At 38.9% G+C, this 22,758-nt stretch overlaps 1 protein-coding gene across 1 annotated transcript in view; it reads left to right on the top strand.

The window, feature by feature from the left end:
• Positions 1-566: 566 nt before the first annotated feature.
• GABRR3 (gamma-aminobutyric acid type A receptor subunit rho3) overlaps positions 567-22,758 on the top strand; it is a 34,894-nt gene continuing 12,702 nt past the window's right edge. The window contains exons 1-6 of the mRNA XM_040567857.1: positions 567-3,310; positions 3,449-3,662; positions 4,527-4,657; positions 4,901-5,030; positions 12,231-12,343; positions 21,755-21,822. Of these exons, the coding sequence (XP_040423791.1) occupies positions 4,582-4,657; positions 4,901-5,030; positions 12,231-12,343; positions 21,755-21,822 (387 nt within the window). The 5' untranslated portion in view covers positions 567-3,310; positions 3,449-3,662; positions 4,527-4,581. The remainder of the gene's footprint in view (positions 3,311-3,448; positions 3,663-4,526; positions 4,658-4,900; positions 5,031-12,230; positions 12,344-21,754; positions 21,823-22,758) is intronic.

The following is a 22,758-nucleotide window of genomic DNA, read 5'->3' on the forward strand; positions in this document are numbered from 1 at the left end:
CTGGTGCCAGGAATGCTCCCTGTGATGATATGAGAATTTCACAGAGAGTGAAATATTAAAACATATGAAACAATAAGTCTAGAACCATAATTTCCCTGGAAATTTGTATGCAAAAAAATTATATCACATTAAAGGGAAAAGGAAAACCAGTAGCACTTTCTTTTTACAGTAAAAATAAATAATCATTGGAAAATACTATGTGCTTTCTTCAGCATTGTTACTATTAATACTATTTTTCATATCACCTAACAGGAATTAAGGGTACAGTTTCATGGTTGGTGTAAGCCAGCCTAGCTGTATGTCACCATGGAGGGGGTAGATTCTCCCTGCCACGCTGCTGCCCGCTCCTTGAAGAAAGGCTGAGCAGCTGCTGCTGGTGACGCAAGGCTAGCTTGTGCTAGTGCCAGGCCAGTGTGCTGCAGGGATGGACAGAGGACAGGGTTTCACCAGCAGCCTGGTAGTTCTGTCTAAGCTGGTTGTAAAACCACAGAGTTTATCTGAGTAAGCACTGTGCAAATATTTTGCACAGCTGAGCTGTCAGTTTTGCTGGCTTTTGCATGTTTTTTTGTTGCTGTGTTTGTTTTTTTGTTTGTTTTCTTTTGTTTCTGTTTCAGTGCTTTGCAGTCCTTAAAGTGTCCAGTTTGTTACCTCAGACTACTCGGGACAGTCATGAATGTTCACTTGCCACCCCTACTAAGAGACTTCATACGAAGCGGAATCATAAGAGCTGGGTCACACTGCAAGGGTTAAGTAAAGCACTTCATCCATTTTGAGCTCTGTAAGCTGGATTCGTAATGCTCAGTCTCTGCTTTCCTCTCACTTCATCTTGCTAGGAAATGTGAATAGGCACCTTATTCTAGTGAGTTGGTTCATCATCTGTGTTGATATAAACAGGACAGAGTATCCTTAGTTCTGACTTTTGTATTTTTGCAAGTGACCGTAATACAAATGGTAAGCTGTATGTGCTGGGCCTGTTACCATAGAAAAGGAAAACGCTGCTTATTCTTGCACTGCACTATTTCATACACACTCACACAGCCACTGCTCTGGGTAACCTGTTTTCTATGATTTGCTAGTTGTATGGGATACCCTCTATCCCTTCTACTTTATACAACATGTATTAGAAACATGCATCTTTCAGAAGACTCTTAAGAATGCTTTTTCCCTTGTTTCATTCTCTGATTAAGAGAATCAAAAATATATTCCAGGTAAACCTACACCCTTTGTTCGACATTGCATTTCTTCTCCATCTTGTGCAGCAAATTTGCAGGTTTTTAGTACTAATGTGCTGCAGTGTTCCAGCTCCCATTGTTTAAAGTAGACTTAAGATGTGCTCAGATTTTCTGAAAAATGCAGGCTTCTGAAATGTCTCTGCATCCTTGGCATTCTTCTGCTCTCGTTTTTATAATAGCTGTTGTCAATTTGCTCTGTTTTGTGATCTGCAGTGGAGAGGGGTCTGTAGTTCCAAACTGAAGTTACCTGAAACTGTGTATTATTTTGTTTATTAAAGGGGGGGCATCTAATTTTCTGATATTAGGTGGTGTACTTACCTTTGTTTCTGTTGCTTGGTTGTTTGTAAACTGTTCTAATAAGCTCAGGCACTATAACCACATACTGGATTTGTCCTTGAAAGAAGCGTTGTAAGCATTTCATGGGCTACAGAGAAAGGATAACTTTAAAGAAATATTTTAATGGTAGCAAAGAGACAATGTTTTAACTGTGTTTAAACACAAGGAGCTGTTAACGACTTGTCCGAAACAAGCAAAGTATTCTTCTGCAAAAAAGTAGTCCTTTTAGAATTGATTACTGATAAATGCATTGGAGATTAACCTGTTTTCTTAATGTTAATTTATAATGTTATTATAATCTGCTCTGTGTAATGCTCTCTTACCCAGAGGAAATTAAACAGCTCTAGTATGAAGAAACCCTGTTGCTGTGGGTGACATCTAGTTGCCCTCACTGATATTACACAGCCATTACTGGAAGTGTTCACCATTTCATGCTGCAGGAGTCCCTCCCAAGGACTTCATGTGTGGGGGATAGACAGAATTAATTTCTGGGAATATTCTATAACTAAAGACAGAGAAATAGTGCTAAGATTTGCAGTGCGCTTGCTCAAGGCTCCTCAAGGTAATATTTAGTGTTATGATACCAATGATGTGAAGGTGGTGGAATATGCCAGTGTATCTAGCCCTCATTTTTGACTAAAGCAGGAACAGTGAAAGGAACACTGAGCATGCTTTGGAAATCCTCCATGGAGTACTTCTTTCAGCACCACAGCTTAGTGGTGAACTTCATGCTCCAGCCAGGAATAACAAACAGCAAGGTGCTGATATCTGAATGAAAACATCAGTTACCTCTTTCTGTTAAAGACTCCCCTCTTGGCTGATGTACCTTCTGGAGGAAGGGACATCCATATGCAGCTTAGCCAGGAGCAGGCAGTCATTCTGCAAAGCCAAGTCATTCGTCTTTGCTCTATCCCCAGAGCAGGGGCTCTAAGCACTCCATTTTCCAGCCAAAGTAATTACACAAAGTAATATTTTCCTATTTTTAGTGGACTCTTTTGACTTCCTCAAAGAAAGCGCACAAAGTCAACACATCTACGCATCAGTGTGATGTGATCTAGCCTCGGGTTCCTTTCAAAGAGCTTGGTGGGTAACCTCTCCTTCCCTTCTATCCTCCTTAGTGAGGATAATAGCTACCAGTTTCAGATAAGGGTGAAGTTAACCTCTACAATATAGCTTTCTCCAAAGTCTCTGGAAACAATGTGGATGATTACTATTAGCAGGGAAGATGGTGTGTACATGTAGTTAATTATTTGTGGTTGAGGACAATGGTTGCTAATGAGTTAACACTGAGGAGTGTGCAGATAGCTGAACATGCAGAATTGCAGTAACACCTTTGTCACACAGCCTGCAGTGTAGTTAACTCTGCATCCGATCTGCTACTGTTGGGCCTGTGCTTGGGCAGGGAAAGAGGAGGACCCAAAGGGTATTTTCTCTATTGTGATTTAATCAGGTATTCTGATACTTTGATATATGTAGGCTGGATGAGACAAGACAGCTTAACCAAACTGGCTAGGAAACAAGTATTATCTCTACCTGGAATAAATTCTTATTAGAGTTATTATTTATTTTTCCTTTTCCCTCTAAACCGTAGTGCGAATTAATGGAACCTGTTAAAGGTCTTATATGCTCTGGCATAATCAAATATATGTTTACCTTCTCCAGAAACTCCACCCTGGGAATACACTAAGACCTGCTGGAAACACTATCTGGCTAACCCTGGATCAGGCTGCAAATGATCTTCTGTGAGTTTGTTGAACAGGAAAGGACAAAACCATGAACAATGTAGAGTGAGAGGGATAATGGGGTTGGAAACCGTTGATCTAATCTAACACTGTTACATTTTTATACTGATTGGGAAAGGTTTTTTTTTTCTTTTCCAGTCACAGGAAGATAGCTGTTCAACTCCTAGTGGAAAAAAATCAGCAGGAATTATTTGGTAATCTCCTCCTGGAAATAATTTGCATCTGATAGTTACTTCTTGGGCCAAATAAAGTTAGCTGAGAATCCCAAGGGACTTCTGAGGAGGCAGATGTCTACATCACAAAATGATTATCCTGTTACACTGTGGTGTTAACAGTCTCAGCTGACAGAATGGTGGGTGTTTTGTGTTGTGTTGTGTTGTTTTGTTATGTTTTGTTTTTTCCCCCCTCCCCCTCTGTTTGTTTGACTCAGGAAGAAGCCTACTGCTGGGAGACCTGAATTACTTCTACTTCTGTCAGATAGGGGTTGGGGATTTCCATCTCCCTAACTTTCAATCTCATCTCTCTCATTTTGTAGATAAAGAAAAATAAACACATGCTGTCAATTTTGGAAATTACTGAACTTGCTGATGGTTTTAAAAGGATAAATTGGTTGTGTCAGCTAAGAAGGTGTGTCCAGTATTGCCCAGTTTGAAGTCCACAAGAAATTTTACCACTTTTAATAGGAGAAGCTGGCAGTCTTAAGTTATCTCTTAAGCAACATTTTGTTAATGTTTTGCAATTCAATCTGCCATTGAACAGGCAGGGCAGTCTAAACAAAATCAAGGTAATATTAGGGGTGGTAGATATTAGATGTGCACATGCCTTGTATATTTAGGATAAATTAAATAGATAGCTGCAGAGCTTAGAAAAAAAAAAAAAGATTGTCAGTATTTCCAAATGTTAATGGGGAGTATTGAAACAAGACTTCATTTGTAGGCTGGACTTGTTTCATGGCATTATGCTTTCTGTATCTACAGACAAAATGCTTTCTACTGCAGATCACAGAATCCGAAATGATCTTAATGGTTGGGAAGACAATGCAATGTAGCCAGTTAATGAAAGAGCTTGATCTGTACAGAAAATTATTTTGAGCAGATACACACACACATAGAAAGAAAGATTAATTTAGAGACCTTTGTCATTAAAGCAGATTTTTGTATGGTTTTCTGTGGGATTTAAGGGGGATTAAATGTTTGACATCACTTTGCCTGCACAGGCTATGTTGTTGAAGAGGTTACTGAGCGAATGATGGAGACCTCAAATATGCACCTATGCTGAAAGAGTGGAAGCAATGGATCAGACTGCAACCTGGCAAAAAAATTTGCTCTATCTACTACATTTCTAAAAGTAAGGTGCTTCTGGTTTGACAGCAGATGCCACAGGAATGTAGAGCTTAAGGAATTTTAATGATTTGCCAAAATATGAGGGGAACTCAGAGAGGGCATCGGAGCTGGGATGCCTATGTCTTCTGTCTTCAGTGATGCCTTGCTTCACATGCATCCTTTGTGTGATATGCTGTTTCTAAACAGTAACAGCACTAAAAAGTCAGCAAAGTGGATTGGCTGATCAGGTGCATTTCTCTTTTGGAAGAGATGGTCCTGGTCATGAAACTTCTGCTCCTCACCTGCCTGTGGCCAACAGCAGTGCTACACAGCTCTCAAAGTCAGCATCACCATCGTCATCATCGGCAACAATTCTCATTCTTAAGAAAGCATAACAGGTAAGCAATATATTCTCTCTGTCTGTGTTCATCTGATAAACTTTGTGCTGTCTGTCAGCAACCATTTGATGCACCCTATTTGTTCACTGTCCTGTTTTGCCAGTTTCTGAATATATGCTATGCATAATACATGTATAGGGTGTTCCCAAAACAGAAATGGTAAACTATTAATTGACAGAGCTCTTTCATAATTAGACATGACATAATGTGATTTCATGTATGTTTCATGTATACACAGGCATGTACATACTCACACCCCCACACAACTCTTTTAAATTGTGTGATATCAGACTACTATTGTGGTGAACTGAGTATTTTTGTCCTCACTTCCCTTACAACAAGTAGAAATGCCTTCCAGAGTTTGATGCTAATGTTTGAAAGTGACTTCCATTAACTAAACAGCAGAGTAGCTACACTGTCAAGATGCAGAAGACATTTTTATGGCACTAAATGAGGTGAATTGTACTTTATTTTTAGTGATGACACAGTGTGCTCCCATTCTGGAATATGCCTATGCTTTTAGACGTTGGAAGGGAAATTGTTCATAGTCTTTCCAATCAAGTAATTTGTTTAAAAGGAATAGTGATACAAAGCTTTTTGTATAAATTTCTATGCAAAGTGTTTGTGCTTTTTCCCACAAATGCAATTTCACATCTTCCATGTGAGGCCTCTGAATGTGTTTTGAGATCAGTCTCATAACATGTAAACAGACCACTGACTACCTGTGATAATTCAAGTAAAATCTCTCTTTGTTGGGAGGTAGGAAACAGTGTAATAAGTAGCTCTATTTAAGGAAGGAGAAGTGATGCAATGGTTAAATTTTTTCCTGTCCTTGATGCCCTATTAAAATGGGCAGGGGAGCTCATTGTTTGTTCATACTAATCACCTGTTGAGGAAAAGTGACATAATTGGACTCCTCTGATGTGGTTAAGCTGTTTTTAAAGTTACATGCTTTGTAGCACACATACAGCTGTTTATCTTCTGTATCACTCCTTATGTGATAATCCAGCAGTGACATATCTTCGAGTCCTTACATGTCTTGTTAAAATCATGGTTAAGCAACTCAAGGCAAGAGAAAATATCCCAGTGACACAATGGAAGTGCCTGGAGATACTATATAGCTCAGTATTTCTGGATTTCACCTCAAGGTCATAGGATCAAGTTTAGTCTAAGCCAAAAGCTCATGAAAAGAATGTCTACTCAGCAGACTGTTTGAAACACTGATAATTTTAGAGTGAATGCTAGTGCATGATTATTTGTAACAATAAAACAAAATAAACAGAACTAGAACTAATGTCAAAATAAGGTCTAATATGTTGCTTTACTAATCTCAGGAAGCAGCTAAGAATCAAATGGAAACAGAATAAAATAACTCCTTAGTGCTGTAGGGGTAAAGATGGTCTGTGTTAAGCTGAGCTAATACATTTTTGTTAGTGGTAAAATGGAAACGTATGCTAATATTTACATTTATCCCATTCTGCAATAGCTGGACATGGCTGACCTCTTGCCACAGGATGACGGTAACTATATTAGCACAGTATCCTCTATGTCTTCATAGGTCTTTACTAATACCTACAAATGGATCCATAGGACAGGCCTGTGAGACAGGCAGAAGAAATGTGTTAACAGAATAGAAACCAGGAAGAATGGCAGCACCATGTTCTCAGCTAACACTGAATAGGGTAGCAGTTTTCTTTATACAAGGCAAAGCCTTCCATATCTTCATTTCCTAGGCCCTTGTGATTTAAAATTTGGAACTGGGAAGAAGAGTGCAGAATCTGAGCCACAGAAGATCCCAAAGCTTAACAGCTGCAAATCAGCTTTTCTGTGGAAAGGATCCAAATATGTTTAATTTCTCTTTGTTTGATTCTCACTCTGGTTTTATTTCTAAAGGCAGCATTATCCTCCAGTACATTGCAACAGGGTCTGACTTTCCTCTTTTTCTTTCTGGGGAAAAACCTTTAAGCCAGCCCTAGAGTTATTAGGGACACAGCTGACAGATGGCCTTGGTTAAATGGGTGGCCTTTTAGAAAGAATCCCATGTGAAAATGTTACTTAACCTACAAGTTCCACTGGTTTAGTAGAGTAACCCAATTCTCCCTCCAAAGCTATTTGTCTGCATTCTCTTGTAAAGAAGATTTTAAAGCATTAACCAAAAGTACATGAGAAAGAGATTATTCTCATGGTCCATTTCCTAAAGCAAAGAACAAAGCATTTGACTATCCAAATATTAGGCATTTTGACAGTACATGTTGCTGATGTTACTGAACTCTTGGAAATGCAGAGAGAGAGAGAGAACTGTATAGTTTCGATGCTTACTTTTTTTCTGGGTTTCAAAATTTGATGTGTGTATGTTTCAGAGATCACACTGTTGTATAGCTCCACATAACCTCCTGGGATTAAGATTTCCATAGTTCTTCATTTTGTTTTCCTTCAATTTGATAGTAGCTAGAGTATCTCAGGGACATAGCACTGGAAAGAAACTTATGGCCATTAAATTTAGGGTCTTTCATGGTATTCTTTTCACAAAAGGGTCCTTCAGAGTACCCTTTTCATAAACTCACCTAGTTTCATTTTGAAGGTGATGAGATTTTTTTCTCCTCTACTTCCATACTGCAGTAATAAAGGAAGTGTGGTATTTTGGATACTAAATTAGTGTAACAGAAAACAAAGCCACTCCTACCTGTCTTTCCTGAGATGTGAGTTTAAGATTTTTCAAAGTCTTTGACTTTCTCATGAGCAGCACAGAGCATTAAAACAGAACAGCTGCAAAGGATCTTACCAAATGTCCATGAATGATAGTGCCCTGTTTCCAACAGTGGCTGTAAGCACAAGTTTGGAAGAATAAGGACAGGGCAAACATAAAAGGTATTTTCCACTAATAGTCCCCCATCCTGCAGTCATCATATTTTCCTCAGAAACTTCCTGAGTTTGATGTAATTTCTGCAGATTTAGTGACTTTCTGTGGATTTCTTTTCCATGAACTTGTCTGATTTCTCCCTGAAGCAGAATAAACTTTCAGTAACCTGGTAAGTTAAAAACAAACAAAACAAAACAAACAAGCAAACAAACAAACAAAAAAGATGGGATACTAACCACATTGCTCCCTTGAATGCCACTGGTTATGTAACACCACTGTTGGCATTATTGGGTTAAATGCTTCAGCCAGAAATGATCCAATTTCCCTGAAGCAGACCTTTCACCTTTTACTCCTTGTTACTTATTAAGGTTAGGTAGGAGCAGCTAAGTTTGCTCTTAAAAGCCTGCCATGTATTCATCTGTTGTTAAAGAATTCTGAATTAGTTCCCTTGGTTTTGTAGGCAGTGACTAGCTGCTCTTTGAGAGCTCTGCCAGACACCAAGGCATTGAGCCATGAGTCCATGTAACAGTACTGGGTAGCGAAGCAGCCAAACAGTATCTCACTTGTTTTTCATCTGAAGAGCTAGTGCTTCCATTAATTTCCTATATAAATGCCAGAAGGGGTGTCTTCCCTATGTGATCTGAAACACTTCAAATGATTTTTATGGCCTCCTTTGGAACTTATAGGCTACAATTTCATTTGCATAATGTAAAATGTTGCCTGGAATACAGCTGTAGGAAGAGCTATTATAACTGGAAGGAGTAGTTTCTTGAGCACGTGCTTCACTGAGGCTGACAAGCCCATTATTGCCATTGCCCAGATCTATGCCAATACCAAGCCACCTGTCAGATCTCCATTTATTACTACTACCCCAGACAGGTAGAGAGAGATTTCCTTTCCTCAGATGCATGCGGGCTTTTCCTCTCAAACACCAGAGCCTGACGTCTGCCATACAACGAGGGTGCAGAATCAATGACTACCCTTAGACTCCTAGATTATGGTGCTCTGGCCAAAGCTGCGTGATAAAGAGGCCATGGTGCCAGGCCACCAAAATATAATCTAGGTCTTTGATGTGCTTCTGTGGGACTGAAAACTATTTCACTGGCTACTGCCACACCACTAGGGTCTTGACTGACCTTGAGAAGCTTTTCTGAGACCTACACTGGTTAGATCTGTCTCTTCTGCTTTTTAATGGAATTGGCCCCATGGGAAGGAGCACTCAAGAAAACATCTGCTGATGGTTTCACAATGCTGTGGTACTGATCAATAGTTAGATATGGGTCTAGGATTTCTTGGGAGTAAACAAATACATGCGTGCAATTTCCTTTGAGTCACCAGTTAAATAACTTTAATGCTGCAGTGAGGACAGTTTAATACTCTAACTCTTAGCCAAGGAACAACATCTGGAATCCAGATGCTGATGTTAAAGGAATATTTGCTGGAGAACACTTCTTAGCCTTGGGTGGGAGAAGCAGGCAATGAGGAGAAAAAAAGTGAAGCAGAAGTGTATTAAAAAAAAAAAAAGTAGAATGTTTTATGGGATTTTTAAAATTTTTGGTACCTTTACACGTGCAATGTTACCAGTGTCCATGAAATTAATTCCAAGTACCATGGGCACATACCTCTGCATGTAAGCTTTTTTTCTTTTACAATTAAAAAAAAATCTGCCAAAGGAAGGTATTGAAGAAAAGATGCCACACATTTGTAATGAAAATATTGTATGAAAATATATATGAAAATATATGAAAAATTTGTAATGAAAATACAGTACATACTGTACTGTACTTTCTCTTCTGACTCCTGCAAGATCTTGCCTTGTTTGAACAACTACTTCTGAGAGCAGCTAGAAATAATTATAGTTACTCCACCGTTTGTACATACAACATCAGGTTGAAGATGCTATTCAACTAAGTGGGCACAAAAGATGATTTTCACATAGGCAACATTTTTGTTTATTGTGTCCTCATACAGGAACACAGAAAGAATATCAAAATCCAACAGCATCTCTTTCAGAGGCTTATTAAGAAGAAATCTCCTGCCCTGGTTGCTTATATTTTGCCTCTTGATACTGCTAGGGAACATTTTCCTCTGTCACCTAGTTGTTTCCAGTAAGAAGTTATAATAAATGTAGCATAGCTTTAGCTTGCTTCTTCCAGTGAAATCATCAGAGCTTCAGACAGGTATCTTCCTCGGCACATTTGATAACAAATAACCTAGTGCTTCCAAACTGTATTAGCTGTGCCATGGCGTTCTGAACATAATTCATCATTTCCTCCTATACCAGTTCCCAAGCAGCAGAATTTCCCCGCATGCCTACTGTGGAGTACTGCAGGTGTTTGTTTCTACCGCATGTTCTGCTCTGACACAGACAGGCTTGATTACGGCTGTTTTAATTCTCTGAACCGTGAGGTTTCATTTTAGCATCCACATGATTTTGTTCCAAGGGAACTAAAGTCTTTCTTTGAAATGCCTGATGGATGTTTGCCCTGGTAATTTTTTTCAGGCAACACTGCCAGAGACATTCAAGAATATGCAGGTAGATTAACTTGGTCAACCCTAACGGTTCTGAATAGCCAAACAGCTGGTGACACTGCAGCATCCCTGTGACACAGCATTGTAATTCCTCGACCTTCATTATTTAAAAGGGGGAGGGGGAGCCCAAGTAAATACAGCAGCTCCTTATCCTAAGGTATCTCATATCTCATCCTACTCAGTGCTTGACTACAGGGCAAATCTTTAGAACAAATTGTGATCATCAGTCTAAAGCAACAATTACAGTCACTGGCTGCAAAGTCTCAGAGAATCATAGAGGGCATGAAAGAAATGATCTCTAGGGAGATTCCCTTGCCTGTGGCAAAGTAGCTGTGTTTAAGACATTCCTACAGATATCTGTCTAACCAATTTTTATATAGCCTGAGTGAAAGGAGTCTCAAAACCTCCCCAGGCAATCTGTTCCGGCGTTTCACTGTTCTCACCAGGAGGTACCACATGCCTCCCTTGTTGACACTGCCCATCCTGTCTGGGAGTGGATATGGAGCAAAGGGCCCCGTAAAAGCTCATTACGTGTTCTGAAGGCTGTGATATGTTCCCTCAGTCTTCTTTCTACAAATTAAACAGCACAGGTTCCTTGGGATCCTCCCATACCTTTTATAAAATGGAAGCTCAAAACTAGATGCAACGCTCCAGCTGTGGTTTGGCTAGCTCTGCTATTACTTGGAGCCAGCCACTTATGTAGGTCATACAACAAGGAGTGGAGTCCGAAGGAGGCATCATAGCAGAAGCAAGTAATATAACAGATTCTTTCAAAAGGCTGTGTCTCCCAGCTGCCAGATCTTGTCTGTGTTATAACCCAAATACTTTAGGATAAGACCACCCTGCTCTCTGTGGCGTATTTCTGTGTATAGGAAAAATAAAAAAGGAGGCTGCACTGTGATGGGCAGCTGCAGTTCATTTTAGATGCAGGCCCAGCACATAAATGCCCTTCTCCGGTAGTGAAATTCCTCACGGAGTTTGGGATATGGTGGCAGTACATTCTGCAAAGGGAAGAGAGTTAGCAGCAGTCAGTAGGAAGAAGAACAGAATTCATGACACCCTACTGAGAGCATACAAACAGAAAGATTTGTCTGTGTTGCCTCTGTGCTACCCAGAAGCTTGGTTATGTGTGACATGAGAAAAAAAAAAAACAAACAAGAACACAGAGACAAGACATCTATGATGCAAAGAAATACTGCATGTCTGAGCAGCAAACAAGGGGTGAGCTAATGAGCAACAAACAAATGGGAAATTACATGTTAGCATATAACTTGGCCACAACCAATGGATGTTTGAGAGGATCTCAAAAAATGAGTTCCTGGATCCAGGACTGTCAGTTTCAGAGTCCCTCAGAAAAATGATTGATTCATTTGAGCTCTTAGTGAAAAAAGAAAAAGATTTATGGTAAAAAGTGTAATTGTCTTTGTAATATGGATAACGTATGAAGTCGTTTAAAAATATGGATTCATGGTGTTATTTCCAAATCTGTGTTGAAAGAAGTTAATACCTTTTTTTTCTTTTTTTTTTCTTTTTTTTCTTTTTTTTTTTCATTTGGCTATAGTTTCTCATATAATGATAGTCTCTGAGGGGACTTCTTGTATGTAATAGGTGTTCCTCATGAACCTGGGTGCCCTCACACCTGATTTATCCACCTTTTCCAATATGTGTCTCCCCAACTTTATTAACACAGTTGTTTCCCTTATTACTGCAGATTCAACTGTCCAGGATGCTTGAGTCCCTGCTTCATTTAGCCTTCTGTCAGGCAGGAAAAAAAAATGAAGTTTCTTACTTTTTTTTTTTAAACGTAGCAAACGAGAAATTAAAATGAGGAAACTTGACAGCACCAAAGTACGGCCACTTAAATCTGAGCAGCTTCTTCGCATAGAGGACCATGATTTTGCACTGAGACCTGGATTTGGAGGTAAGCAGCAGGTGCCAGTGCTGTGCTGGTAAATACTTCATTCTCTATCTGAAAGTTACTTAAACTCTGTCCAGCAATGTCATTTAAAATTGAATGACGGCTTCAATTGCAGCTCACCTCTTTTGTACTCCAGAAACCAAAGAAAAAAACTAGAAATAATTGAAGGTGAGGCACTTTTTTTGTGTTTAGCATATCAATAGGAGAAACCATTCAAACTGTCTCCTTCTCAGAACTAATTAAAAAAAGCAATATTATTAGAATACTACTCTTTGAGCACAGTGATTAAGGTATCCCTGGAAACTGCATAGTCTAGTAGCAATTAGCAAATTACTTAGTCATCAGATTTGTTTTGAGAGATTGAAATGAGCTATGAATTCCTAAATCTGTTTGCTCTGTACAAAATTTAATAGCTAACCACAGGCCTTCAGTTTATTACCGTGTAGGTTCTGTGTTGTTGGGCACTATGATTATTATTTCTTCATTTAACTAAATTGCATGTGGATAACATCCCAATCAATGGGATGTTCCCAGTTTAGATTTGATTTTGACTCTCCTTCATGGAAGGTAAAATGAGAAAGCTGCCCTACTCTTAAGCTTTGCCTGTGTCTTTGCATCACCAGTTCAGTGTTCATAATTCATAGAAATAGACTGAACTGCACTGGATTATGAAGCCAAAATAAAATATATGAGGAGCAATAATCAGCTGTGTAAAAAGGCATAAATCTAGGAGGCTAGATGAAGCCTGTGGAGCTATTCTTATTGACACCAGGTGCTGGGCCCTGGCAAGCATGCCAGGAGGGAGAAACCTGAAGTAAGAAAAGCCTCTCCAGATGCATTGGTTGAATGTGAAAGAATTTGTCATTACTCTAGAAATTTTGGCTTGTCAGGGAGCAAAAATCTTTCCTGACTTTTAACAGTAATTGAGTTATGTCTGTATCTTGGCAGCAAAAGTTAGGATTGTGTCTTGCCTAAAACCTGTCTACCCTAATATCTGTCACTCTTGACATCTTCCTGTTATTACCTGCTTTTTCACACAAGGAATTTAAACTTTTGAGAGTATCATCTCAGAGAAGAAGCAGTATTTCCATGAAAGAAGCAACAGTTCAGGATGTACTTTATCACTGGATCATCACAGAAAGCAATACTTCTGATGTACATAAAAGCAGCTTTCAGAATATACCCTGTGATCTGGCAGCTATAATTTTCCACAGGCAGCGAGGATTTTTCTGCGCCCAGCAAATCTGGACCAGGCTTTTTCCCCTTGTCCTTTCATTTTCAGATGACTAGTCATAGAGCCCTTTCAATTCCCATTGAAGCCAGCTGTGGTTTTTCCACTGACTTCATTGTATGGGCCTCCTAATAATCAGATTGCCATGGGTACGATTTCAGCTGCACTCCTGTCTTTCAGAAATAGCTTTCAGTAGAACTGTGCATGAGCTTTGCTGCTCTTGTATTATACACATGCTGTAGTGGCATAGGTGGCAATTCTAAAAGCCATGTCCAATAGTTCACACGCATTCACATTTTCAGGACTCTCTTAATAAATGGAATACTTACGTATCAATCTCTCTAAGAATATAACATGGATCCATTAACATTTTTACAGCACGCACTGAAAAGTCTTGGGGAAATGAGTATTGATCCTAAATTTACACTGCATTATTCTTGTCTTACCACTGATTTCAATGTTGTTACAGCAGTAAAGAATGGCTTGTTTTTCAGAAGAGACAGGTTAATAAGGCATAACAGAGAGTTAGCACACAAATGTAACCTCATCAAAGGACAAAACCATCTGAAACATGAATCTGAGTAACATACCCAGAATTATTGTCTGACAGCAGAGTACATGTTTGTCTAAAAGACACTGATGAATAAGTATGCAATAGAAGGAAACCTAGCTAGAGAAGATGAAATTAGACATATCCCTGCTGCCCAGGCACTGACTGGAAGGAGTCACATATACCCTTCTCACGAGGTGGGCACTGCCACCAGCAACACTCACAGCATGTTCGGAACAGCTTATGCCCTGGGGCTGGCACAGCTAGGGGACAAGGACTTTGCTTACTTTCCCCTTCTTCACACTGCACCCACTGCCATAACATGGCTCTGAACTGCATTAAGACTTACAATACTGTGGCCTTATGTGTTTAAACAGATGAGATTTTGGGTTTGTTTTTATCAAATGTAAAATAGCATCTCAGTACTGTGATTCTTCGAGGGCTTGGATCTGTCACATGTCACAGTGCATGATTTATTTAGCTCAGCACAATGCATGATTTTATGATACTGATGGGAGAAAAAAAAAACAGGTCAAAAGAGCTGAGTGAGAAACAAGTATTTAAAAATGATTCTTTACCTTTCAAAGAGGGACAAATTTGTTGCCCTCCTCTATATCTCATTGGGATTTCCTTGGTGTGTCATTGAGCTGTAATGACAGATTTTGTTAATTTCTACTGTGCCCCTTTCCCTGAGAAGGTCAATCATCCTTTTCACCAGTTTGAGGAAGGAAGCAGCTGGAAAATCTATGCTGTTTTTAACCTGCTGGAGATTCCTCAATTCAGGGAACTCATAAATCTAAATCTAGCTTGTTTAATTTCATTTAGCCCCACACATGCAAAGTGAATGAGGAAGATAACAGGATCCAGAGATTTTAGTATTTATAATTAAATAAAAAAGGAAAGACAGAGAAAACACGTGCTGAATTTGGATTGTAAACTGAGCAAACATCTGCACAGGAAAAGATTTGGGGGAAATGAATGTAGAGCTGTTGAACACTGATGCTTCTGGCTGCAGTGTCACTGGAAATAATTGTGACCTTGCTCACATGGCTGATTGCATTCTCCTGAAAATATATCATTGTTCTTTGGAGATGAAAGGTCATTTTTTGACCAAATGGCCACAATTCTGCTTTTATTTATTTGAGTGTAATTTGTCTTTGTTCTGTTGACTGCAATGATGTTCCAGCTGCACAAGCAGCACTTGACTCTCTGCTGATTTTAAAATTTAGTCCTGACATTGTCTGTTTATTAACAGATTAGAGATCTAAGTCTGAGAAGCATACTGTGTCAGCATGAAGCAAAATCAGCAAGCTGCTAGCAAGCTTTTTCTACATTTTTGCTATAGAAATGCTCCTATGTCTGGAGTTCATTACACAGTGAGGCTGAGTGAAGCAAACCTATTCAGTACATCCAAATATTATTTAAAACAACAAAAAAAATGGAAACTTATGTTGTTACATTGCATTTACTCCCTAAGCCAGGCTCTTGGGTTGTTTGTTTTGTCACGGTCCTCTTCTCTTTGGAAGTCTCTGGTAGATGGACCCAAGCAGACTGGCCTCCTGCAGACCAAGGAGAAGAAAGAGTGCTAAAGTTTTGTAGGTGAGCATAGTGAGGGCTTGAGAAATTCCACCAGCAATGGTATAGTACTGGTCATCAGTTGTGGTAAGGACTGTCTGCGTAAGTCCTACCAAAGGAAACAAAAGACTGACAGTAGACTCAGAGTCAGATCTTTTCATGACTTATAAATGTTTTTGTATGCCTATTGCCTAAAGTACCTCAACTGATTTTTCAGTAGCCTGATGAACTGATAGTCTGTGAGAAGATAGCTCAAGTTTGGACTGGAGAAAAAGCAAGAACTTAAATTATGTTGACAGCACATCTCAGAATGATCATCTCCATATTTTAAACTCAATGAGAAAAGGTGAGCACAGGCCAGTATCAGACACTGCGCTGAGATTTCTAGCAGCTCACATCTGAGGAGCACCATGCAGGCTGTCTTGACAGCCAAAACCCTATACATTGAGGGAGGTGTTGGCGTGAGTCACACTTAGAAACCTTTTTAAATTACTTTATTTTCTACTATATTTATGCATCTATTTCTCTATATAATGTTATTTTCCTAACATTCTTATTTCAGTGTATTGGCAGAAGTCATTTTGAGCTCTTGGTTTCCTGAGTTCTGTCTCCATGAGCTAAAAATCAGCATTGTCATTTTAAAAATCATCATTCCTTTACTCCTCTGTCCTTTGGTTTTCCTAAAACTCTTCCACAAGCTCTCTGAACTATTTTGCCATCTAGAGATTATAGAACCAGATATTAACTGTCACTACATAAAAGTAGTTCTCTCTGTGTGTATATATACATATACGAATATATATATTGAAGTATAACAGCTTTATTTTTCTTTTCCATTGTGCGTTAATGACCTGTCAGGCCCTATGCTACTAGTGGGCGAGTTAAAGAAATTTTAGAATTGGTTATTTCTGCTTTGTCAACCTGTAAAAGGTTATATATATTAGAAATATGGAAAATAATTTAGTACAATTTAGCTGGTCAAACCATAGCGGTCTTTCTAGAGAATTTTCATCCCAAACTGCAATTAAGCGTAGTCTTTAGTCCACATTTTCAGAGGATCAGAGATCACAGTAACTCCTCCCCACTTCCTGAAAGTTCAGAAACATCTTCTTGCTGTCATGGAGGAGAGTGACTGACAAAAGTGGAATAACTTTCTCCCATGTGTTACTGGAAGGAATAGCTGGGGTCCAAAACAGGAGGGAAATATTTCGGTAGTTTGCAAGACCTCTGATAGACAGCTTCTTCTGGGTATGTTTTTGTACATTGCTAATTCTTCTATTCCAAGAGCTGGCTATGGCTGATACCAGTCCCCCTTCATTTCCCATGTGAATAAGAAAGAAACAAAAGAGTAACGAGAAGAAAATACCATTGCCAATAGTGCTCCTGTTTTACTTCATTGCCAGGGGAAAGTAAATGTATCCACGCAGCTTAATTTACCTGCGGCTTGTTTGCATTTCTGTCTCTTTGGTTCTCTTCCTCTACAAGCCTACAAGCCTTTTTTAGAAAAAAATATTTGTATGAATCTTAATCCTCCCCCAGTCTCTCTGTGTCTTACTGGGAGCCTTCTGTAGACCTAGATTTTTTCTCAGCGTACCCTGTTACAAAGCTAACTGTGAAAAATCAGTGACTGATCTTTCTAAATTCAATGTCTATCTTAGGAAATTGCAGGTGCAATCTGCTGTGTGTTTAAAGGTTTGACTACTACTACTACAAAAAACAAACAAACAAACAAACAAACAACTATATAATTCATTAAGCCAGTTATTATTACTGTAGAAATTGATCCTAGAATGCTAAAAAATATCCTTTTTTATGTAATAGCCCTTTAAAAAATGATATTGTAGGCTCTGTCTTTCGTGCTATTTATTAAAAAATTCCATGCTCATCAAGGAATTCTTTTGCTATGTTTAAACCTTTAAAATAAAAGAGAATAGCAATGGCTTGTGTGAAGATAAATCCCTCTGAAAACAATTCTATTTTTTTCTCCTGAGGAGTAATTATCTTGAAAATCTGTGGAACCTCCATTGTGAAAATCACTAATCCCTCTAAAATAATGATTTGTAGCAGTGCTCCAGCAGCAACTGAAGCTGCTCAATTTAATAACAAAATCCTCTCTGCCATCCCCAGTTTTGTCAAGCTGGGAAATAAAAAACACAGCTTTTCTCTGGTTACTTTTTTTCAAAATGAATTTGATGTCATTGCCTGATGGTCAGCCAGAGATTGCAAATCTTAGTACATTAAAGGGAAAGCTGTGGTGCACACATAGGAGTAGAAAAATGACTCATTTTCTGGCCGTTTTAGGATGCTTATTGAAATGCTCTTTTTTAAAAAAACATCCAATCTTGGTATAATAAACCCAAGGGATAGACAATTTTCAGTTTTCAGCAACCTGTTCACAATAGCTTATTATTACTGTTTCTAGTGGAACTGTTTTTTTTTTTTTTTATAGTCCCAGACAGAAATGTTCCAAGAAAACTACAAAGCTAAGAAGACCTGGACGAGAGTAGGGCCAATATGATTTCTACAGGGGCGGCAGTGTTAGTGGCAGAAATATAAAAATGCTTCAGGTTGGAAAAGCGAACAGTACTCTGAAGAGAACAGGACTGCATATATATATAATGTTTAGTGTCTTTATCATCTGAAGTAGGGGCAGAATGGGATGAAAATATTTGTAGCTGCTATGATCTGTCAATATAAGGTCAGAGCTGGGTTCAGGGGACATGGTTTAATAATTGTCTGTGATGAATGCTAAACTCAACAGTGTTTTCTCCTTAATCAGTATCAGTACACTCTTGGGCTATTTCCCATACAGAGAACAGGAGTCTCTTTCTAAGGATTATGTTTTACAGTTCTAGCATTTCTACCTCATCAGGAACAAATTTCATCGCAATTGTTACCTATTTATTTAATTAACTTTAGAAACACCCACTGTAATTCTCCTGGCCATAGCTTTTGATCTCTTTTACATTTTTCACTGTCCTCACTGATTTGGTTTTATAACAGTTCCCAACTTAATGCAAGCTGTCCTTTCAAAGAATGAAGTACCTCTCCGTGTATTTATGTGTAACAGGCACTTCAGCTTGTGCAAGTGTAACCAACATAATCATCTGTACTTAAGCGGCTACTAGTTTCTAGTTCTAAGACCAGTTTCTTTATATCTGCCCAGATAAGGTGAATTATTGACTGAAATGGTGTCCACATTTGAGTAGCGATTGTTTGGGCCAGGAAATTGTCTACAGTTTTTGCAAAGCCCAAGAAAGCGTTAGGACTACCACACTTTGAAGATCTGTCATTCAGAAAAATACTTTTCCCTGCTACGCATGGTATGTGTTCACTTAGAAAGCCAGTCATCCTGTTCTGTGGTATCATTTGCGGGTCCTTCCCTTCCTGCTTGAAGAATGCTGAAGGAAGACAGTTAACTTTATTTGCTTTAGACTTGTACTTGACTCAGAAACTGGTAAAAGCCTTTATTATGATTATTTTTTTTTAATGTGGAGAGCAGCTCCCCTCTCCTCCCCCTTCACCAATGTAATTCTACTCAAATAGGACTAAACCCACTGATAAAAACATTCCAGTCATGCATATCAACCCCAAATTTTAGTAATACCTGTTAAGATCAAATGTATGCTCAGATATGAGCACTTCCAGTATGTCCTGCCACTTGCAGCTGCCACAGTGCTAGGGTAAGAGTTTGGAGACACCTACAATATCAAGAAGTTGAAGCTTATTGGTGAGTAGGCTTAGATAATATGCAGTTCCTCTGCCTGTCAGCCCCTCCAAGCTTCCCTGGTAAACAACTGGCATTTCTAACGCTCAAGCTACATCCAGATTAGAACTCCAGGAAGTACCTGTTAAAATGAATGGAGTTTAAAGGGACCCAAGAACAATGAGGCCATATTTCATGCTGTTGGCATACTAGTCAGCTTTGTAGCGACTATGCTACTAGGCTGGAGCACTGTGCTTCTACAGCCAGCCTGCTCCCTGACATACCCCAGCTGGCCCACAGCTAACTCAGGTATCAGCTCTGCAATGTGGGCTTATCCTATTTCACCATGCAAATGAGGAGCTTGAAAAACAACACCTCAACTTTCCACAGTGTTTGCATTCAAATGATGTGCAAACACCACTTGCGAATGATGTTCACATCACGTATAAATCCTGCTATAACTTCCACTTAGACTAAACCTGTCTTTAGCTTCCACCATGGTTTAGATCTCAGTGGAATACTGAAAGGATGACCACTCCGACTACAAGCTGGCATTTTTGTAGCCATACTCAGTACAAGTCAGTGTTTAGCATAAGTAAACTATTTATGTAGTGTGGTTGGGACTGCATGGGCAAAATAAAGATGAGAAGTGGTCAAACCTGGTTTAGGAGAGGCGTAAAATATTTTTATCAGTTTGTGTGAAGGAGCCTGGTCGGATATAGATGTTGATACTCTTGTACATCGGCCTCTCAGGTAGATGTCTCCTGCTGCCTTTAGTCTCCAAAAGAAACAGTATTTTCCCAAGTACTGTTGAGAGTTTTACTAACACACTAATTGACTGAATTTTGTTTTGAGCTTTGATCCTCTGGCCGATGGACTGAGCCACACATTCCTCTCAGTGGCAGAGGTGATTTCTGAGCCATGCAGCACAGCTCTTGTGAGTGCAGAGACATGCTTTTGTATCCCCTGCTAACTCTGGTCGTGGTTTACCTTGTTCTTCTGTGCACATCCTCATCTGTTCTATGCAGGGTCAAAACCTCCATTAAAACATACAAGTCAAATCTAGAGATTACAGAGCCAGATTTTAAAATACCTTTAAAATAGTTCAAGATCTCCAGTGGTAAGAACTGGAGGCAGCTGTGTAATCCTCGAGGGCTGCTATTTAAAGGATAATTCCAAAAAGAGACACAGTATTTTGTGGCTGGTTATCAGGAGACTGATATTTCTGGACTATTTTACTCTAATGTAAGGAAAGCACAAGAAAGAGAAAAAGATGAGTTAAAGAATGCTATCTCCTGCTGTTCAGAATTCTTTGTACCCACGTTTTGTACTGCATTATTTTAAAAGTTTACTCTTAAAGTATTTTGAATGCCTATTTTTTTTACAAATGTAATTGGAATTCCAAGTACAATAGTTATGATTTTAATTCCAAATGGAGAATATTCTTCAGTGCGTGTGTATGCACAAATCTCTGTCCTCTCCCTCTTCTGTAAGGAAATGCTTAGTCAATTACTTAAGTGGAATGACCTGCTTGCTGAAAATTACACAGGTACATAAGCAGTATAGACCTAGGTTTTTAATTCTAGATATTGTGTACTGAAGAGACTATAAATAATTTTATATTTTGCTGTAATTCTAATTGATTCTTATCACTTTATAACAAAAATGCAAATATGGTTTTATATGTTCATTCAGATCACATTATGTCATAAATTTACAGCCTTTTTCAGTGGCATGAAATAGTGGGATAGTATTTAAAAAAATCCACCAAGTGCCATTTGGTGTGTATTGTACTTGAAAATAAATTCTTATTTATTATATTTATAAATTATTGTACGTTGCACACACAACACTCCATCATTGCACATACTTAGTGTGCGTACAGCTTTTCCCTTATAAGGTAGTCAGAAAGAAATCCATTTTCACAAATTTGTATGCTAAAATTTAAATAGTTAAGCAACTAAAGATAATTAGGAGGCATAATATTTTTTTAATAAGAGTTGGGAGTGATAAGTTTCTCCCTACGACAGCTTCTCCCTACGACAGTTCTAAATAGTACACCAAGCAGTTAATTGGCTTTGGTACTGCAAGGAAGCTGCCACTGCTATCTAAACTGCAATGCCACCAACAACTAGTCTGGCTTCAGAGATCACTTAAGATTTTGTATGTATTTCTACAACTCTTTAGCACTGGGTTTTACTGTATTGCCATGGACTTTCTCATTCAGTGTACTATGGTGGACAGACCATAGCAAATGATGGTATGGAGTGTACTCTGCATTTGTTAATATACAGTCTTCCTTTTAAAAATACAAATTTATGTTCATCGCTCTTTCATTCTGTTGCTTTGAAGGGTCGCCAATACCTGTGGGCATTGATGTGCAGGTAGAAAGCATTGACAGCATATCTGAAGTTGACATGGTAAGTTGGTTAGTAAAACTGACATAAAGAATTTCAGCCAAAACTCAAGGTCCCAGAAACATGCAGATGGATGATATAGAACAATACAGTTAAAGAAAGCCAACACTTAGCACAGCCTTGCCTGAAAGCATGCAAGTCATCTTCATTTAAATTAGTGTTATGTACGAGCACACGCTGAATTTCTCCCCGAGCCAGAGGAACAGAACAGAGTGGAGAGCACTCCGATTTGAAAATGTCAACCATTCAATAAGTCCCATGGGCTTCCATGTAAGCTCTTAGTGCTCTGCACTTTTGAATATGAGGTTTAATGTCTTTTGTTTCCTTTCTTTATGCAGGTCTGAATATTCCTCATCATTTCTGACATGATGGAGCTGTGGTCATAACAAATGGAAATACAAAAATCAGCTCCAGGAATGGTCTTAGGAAGGAGACACCCTCACTACAATCAAGGACATGTAGCAGTGGAATGCAGGCTGCTCATTCCTTAGACAAAATTGTCACTAATAGTGCCACTCAGACATTGGTGCCAAGTTGCTCAGTCCTAGAATAGCAGGGCACATTAACTTGGCAAAGAGATCTCATTTGTGGTATCCATTCACACCAAGTGTAGCTCACCATGAGTGTTGACCTTGCTGTGGGTTCTGTCAGTACGAACTCCTGCATTGCTGTGCAAACCTATCCAAATCAGTGGGTTTCACACAGGCATAAAATCACGTTAAAGGAGATTATTTTCAGAAGTATTTGTTCTAACAAGATGAGTAATGCAAAAGCTAGTTAGGTGACCCCAGAGCAGATATTCTGTGCAGAAGCTCAGAATGGATTTCCAGCTTCCTCTCCATCTCTTTCCACAACTGTATTTGTTATATGCCACATTATATAGCCATCTTATTCTACGTAAGATATTTATAACAATATTTCATATTAAAAAGATTGTAA

Source organism: Cygnus olor, chromosome 1 (genome assembly GCF_009769625.2).
Source record: "Cygnus olor isolate bCygOlo1 chromosome 1, bCygOlo1.pri.v2, whole genome shotgun sequence".
Classification (NCBI taxonomy): domain Eukaryota; kingdom Metazoa; phylum Chordata; class Aves; order Anseriformes; family Anatidae; genus Cygnus; species Cygnus olor.